The sequence below is a fragment of the Trifolium pratense genome, linkage group LG3 (assembly GCF_020283565.1).
Source record: "Trifolium pratense cultivar HEN17-A07 linkage group LG3, ARS_RC_1.1, whole genome shotgun sequence".
In the NCBI taxonomy this organism is placed as follows: domain Eukaryota; kingdom Viridiplantae; phylum Streptophyta; class Magnoliopsida; order Fabales; family Fabaceae; genus Trifolium; species Trifolium pratense.
The window spans coordinates 12,267,817-12,272,790 of NC_060061.1; the positions used below are offsets into that span (position 1 = coordinate 12,267,817).

The window sequence follows — 4,974 nt, forward strand, 5'->3', positions numbered from 1 at the left end:
TGACTTCTTGTTACCGAGATTTCAAGGCATATCCAACAGTATCATTGCTCTATTGAATCTTAGGTGCAATCTCTTTTGGCCTTGATGCATGGATTGTACCCAGTTCTCAAATAATAACAAGCATTTAAATTAGAAAAGAATATTGATGTGTCAATTCAAAGGACTAAATTACTTCAGTAACAGAAAATTAACAAGTCAGTGTTAATTTTTAGTCAGAGAGTGCATGACACAGAAGTGTTTTCAATTATTTAGAACTTTGATTCCATTATTGAATTTTTGGTACAAACACCTATTGATCAGAAGATGCAGTGTTTAGATTCTTTCACTAATGAAGTGCTAATACAACTGAACTTCATAAACCTACAATTTTCACAAGAAGTAGTGGAGGGATTCTTCAGTTTTTCTACCTTTCTTCGTACCAATCAAGGGGTCAATAATGTCCCTCCAATTGCTGTAGTTAAGAGAACTTCCTGTATCGGGCAACACGAATCCATTGACATAGAAAAAAGGTGTTCCAGACACCCCTCTTGAAGTAGCATACTGCATTTCAAAGAAATTTAGATTAATTGAACCTGACGAAAAAAGTATTTATTGAGGGGAGGACTATATTTATGTGTTTTTTCAGGTCTTAAATCAAAGAGTTGTGATAAGAAAAGTATTAATTTTGGATACAACATTTTCAAATCCAATTATATTGTAGTAAATGAAGTTGATCTGAACACAACTTAAAAGATAAAAGACTTAGGCTTACCTTAAAAGAAACTCTGGTCAGGAGATCGGTGCTAGTGTCGTTGAAGCCCTTCTTAATAGAAGTATGATAAGAGTTCCCAGCTACAGCTGATGAAAACTTCACTATTTCATCTACAATAGAAGCTCTAGATAAGTTCCGTGTTGGAGCACCGTAGAATGCCGCCTGTTATTAAAGGGTAAACTAGATTTAGTGAGCAAGAAACCTGAATAACTTTTCTTATAGAAATAAGGGAAAAGTGGGAAACGTATATCAGAACACTATAGATTTATGCGCGTGCAGCGTGTGAGTTATTTAGACTCTAATGATTAAAACATGTATTCCGTCACTTAACCATTTTAAAATGTGCAAGATAACCCTTCTATAGCTAATCGGATCTTGTACAAATTGGCTATGAAAGGATTAATATTACACATTAGGAAGCGAAATGCACTTTTTCGAATATCAGAAACTAAATTGGGCATGACCCAAATTCGAATGTGTCTAAATTGTGCATTTCCCCTAGAGATACTTGCATTGAAGATAAAAGTGACAGGGATATCATTGTAAACAATTTCAAGTACAATACAGAAGATAAAAATGACAGTGATATGATTGTAAACAATTTTAAGACAGAAATATGATTTTACAAGTAGCCATGTTGTTTTCCTTCAATAAATATGATTCTGCACAATGATGGAGAGAAATTAATCTAAAGATATGTTCCAACAGTTAGACTGATTGACAAAAATATCCTTTAATATGAAGTGAGTAAAAAGTACTGCTTCATTTGAAGCAAAACATGCAGACCAAAAAAAAAGAAGGGAATGAACAAGGAAAAGCATTTTCTGCTGTCTAGGAATACTGCTAAGTGAACACATAGAAAGAATTGATCCGTGCATAGTTTTGTCGCCATTGTTATCCTATTCAACTTGGGTTTGGTCTCAAAGTTGCACATGAAAATACCCAATTTATACAACAACAAAAAAAGACATTGAATTGAGTCCTTTATTTAATGTAAAAAGTAGCTAATCCGGATGGAAGCCATCAATAAGAAGTTCAAAGAACTGAAGAGCTAAAAGTTCGCTATTATCAGGTAACCTTGAAAATCCCATGCAAATTTGAAAAACAGCTTATATGAAACAATCTAGCGAATCCAACATGCAAATTCACTCACAGAACCAAAAGCTTCGAGTCGAAGTGTACACACAATACATAATTGAAACACTAACCAACCTGATACTTGAAGAACGACTCCAGCAATGGGAATGTAGCAGTTCTATTCAAACCGTTAACAATGTGCAAAGCACGGGATGCAACAAAAGCATTGTCATGGTAGCTGCAATTTTCAAAAAATACAGAAAAATACACAGTCAGTTATACGGATATGGAGTAGCAATTAAATTATGATACACTCCCTACGTGACAAAATATAAGCAAGAGAATCCAAAAAGTCAAAATTTTTTGTACAATTGTCATAACACACTCTTGTATCTAGTTTTCATGAATTTCAATTGATCACCATAAAAATGGCAAAGATGATATAATATATATAAATGACATTAATTGCTACCAATTTGTAACTGACGATGAGATCATTGAAATTTGATTACATGTATACAAAAATAAATTTCAAGCTGAGTGACAATGCATTATGCATACAAATTAGAGTTTAATTTTCAGCTGGCATAAGTTACATTATTACATGTATACAAAAATAAATTTCAAGCTGAGTGACAATGCATACAAATTAGAGTTTAATTCAGCTGGCATAAGTTACATCCTATGAAGCACGGATGTATACACGGACACCGGATACACACGGACACATCGACACTGATAATAATTCGAAAAAATAACATAATTCAGTGTAATTATAAGCGTCGGTGTCGTGTCAGGACCAACACAACACCGACGCATGTCCGACAACAGGACACACCTAATCTAAGAAGTGTCCATGCTTCGTAGATTACATCCCAATAATTTATCAGTTATTAAGATCAATTGTCAGTTTACAAAAAATTAAATCCTATAAATTAGATAGTAATAAATAATAATAACCACACCAGGATACTAGTCAGCTATGACTCACAGACACTCAACAGAATATGTGTCTTCTGATATCAGCAAGTGGTGAGTGTCGATATCTACATGACACATATTATTATATTGAATTATGTCTTCTTTTTTTAAAAAAAAAAATAAATTATTATCAATGTCAACTTTTCAGTATTTGTGTCGTGTCCAGTGTCCGTGATTCAGCCGGTTATTTCCTACCATATATCGACAAACATGAGACTCATGAGATGTGATTGAAAACATATACAGAAGGAAAAAAATTACGGGGGAGGTTGCATATGAAGTCATCCTAAATAAAATAGTAGCATGCAATAGAGCAAAGCATAATCAATTAATTGATCAAATATTGTAATTCAAAAACAAACAAAAAAAGTGAGAACTGAAAAGAAAAAAAAGAGAAAGAGAATAGAGAACAAACGGTAAAGGAAGAAGATGAACAACAAGAGAAACACGATGAGAGTAATGATGGAGAGCTTTTTTGAGAGGTGGCCATGAATCAGCGCTATCAGGGCACAAAGGATCGTAGAAAGCTTCGATCTGAATAGTATCGTAATTGAAGCGACGATTCTTGTAAACGAAACCATCCAATTTAACCGGCGGGATATAATCACCTCCGACCAGTAGTACCTGTAACTGCAACGCAAGCAGTACAAGTACACTCAATATTCCGTTCCCTGACAACATCTCTAATTTTCTATCTCTCACTTTCCCAACTCTGCAATTAATAACTCAAACTCTAGTACTATGGATTTTAATTTCAATGTCATAGATGAGAAAAGAATCACGTCATGTTAATTTATGTACTTCATTTTCCCCATAGATATTAATTGTTTTTTGTTTTTTTATATGTTTTTTTTGTTAATGTATCTGGTTCAAAATTTGTACCAAATACGTTTATTTCTGTTGAATAATTTTTGCTTATATTTTGAGACGGAGAGAGGATTAATTACGATTTCTTTTACTAAAATACCCACTTTTGTAATGTATAGTCAATATTTACAAGGACAATTTTGGAAATTGTTCTATGTATAGACAGTTTTTTTTAACATGGAAAAATTTATAATTATTAATGGAATTAAATACTTTTATTGAAAAAAAATTAACTAGTTCCAAATTTTTTCATCAAGTTTTTTTTTTTATCAATCGTCCAATTGTTTTTAATAACTAGATTAAGGAAGAAGTTACAATGAATCTGGCCAGCATTTCGTACTTTACAATGTCACTATGCAAAATCAAGACCGAATGCATAATAAGTATCAAGGCATGGAGATCGGAGAAAAATCGTTCTTTTTTGTTTTTGACAGCAAGTGAGAAATGGTTCTTATTAATGCTTATCAAATAAAAAAAAAAAACTTAATTAGTAAAATGGTCCCTTAAATACATTTTTGGTTTTATATTGGTCCCTTAAAGAAAAAAGGTCTAAATAGGTCTCTTAAAGAAAAAAAAGGTCTGAATAGGTCCCTTAAAGACATATCCGTTAATCAGTTTGGTCCTATTTAGATCTCTTTTTATGGACCAAATTGATTAACGGAGATGTTTTTAAGGGACCTATTCGGATTTTTTTTTCTTTAAGGGACCTATTTGGACCTTTTTTTCTTTAAGGGACCAATCTGAAACCAAAAATGTGGACCATTTTATTAATTAAGCCTAAAAAAAATTACTGAATATTCCCTTCGTTTTTTATTATGAACTAGTTTAAAAACTCGTACATTTGCATCGATCATTGACTTTTATTTGATATTTAAATTTGTCATTATTTTGTGGTAAAAATTTTATTTAGAATAAAATGTTTAAAAATTTGTTATATAATACTCTCTTCATCCTTAATTATAAGCAAAACTTCACTTTTTAAGTTCATTAAAAAATTAATGTATCTCGTCTACATTATAGCCCAAATACATAAGGATGAGGGAATATTGTTAAAGAGAACTGCTATTTAGTACTAGGGGAATGCATACGAAAACTCACTAACCATTACGTGTTGCACTCTTATTCAAGGAAATGTTTAAAGGAAATTTGTCATTATGTTTTGTTTTGTTATATAAAACAAAACATATTAATTTTTTTCATACATAAAATATTAAATTTATTGGAAAGAGAAAATGTGTCCAAAAAAAGAAGAATTTTATTGGTAGACTAGGGTATAATAGAAAGATAAAGTATAAAAA

General features: G+C 31.7%; 1 protein-coding gene across 1 annotated transcript; it reads right to left on the minus strand.

Moving 5' to 3' along the window:
• Positions 1-239: 239 nt before the first annotated feature.
• Positions 240-3,593, minus strand: LOC123917382. The gene is made up of 4 exons (XM_045969082.1): positions 3,225-3,593; positions 1,964-2,066; positions 752-913; positions 240-540 (listed from the first exon to the last, which is right to left on the minus strand). The coding sequence occupies exons 1-4, from the start codon at positions 3,488-3,490 to the stop codon at positions 370-372; spliced, it is 702 nt and encodes a 233-aa protein (XP_045825038.1). The 5' UTR covers positions 3,491-3,593; the 3' UTR covers positions 240-369.
• Between the last annotated feature and the right edge of the window lie 1,381 nt (positions 3,594-4,974).

Coding starts and splice junctions, on each gene's coding strand:
- LOC123917382 (XM_045969082.1), bottom strand. CDS start 3,490: ATGTTGTCAGGGAACGGAATATTGAGTGTACTTGTACTGCTTGCGTTG. Junction 2,067..3,224: donor GTTCATCTTCTTCCTTTACC/GTTTGTTCTCTA, acceptor TGAAAATTGCAG/CTACCATGACAATGCTTTTG. Junction 914..1,963: donor AGTCGTTCTTCAAGTATCAG/GTTGGTTAGTGT, acceptor CTTTAATAACAG/GCGGCATTCTACGGTGCTCC.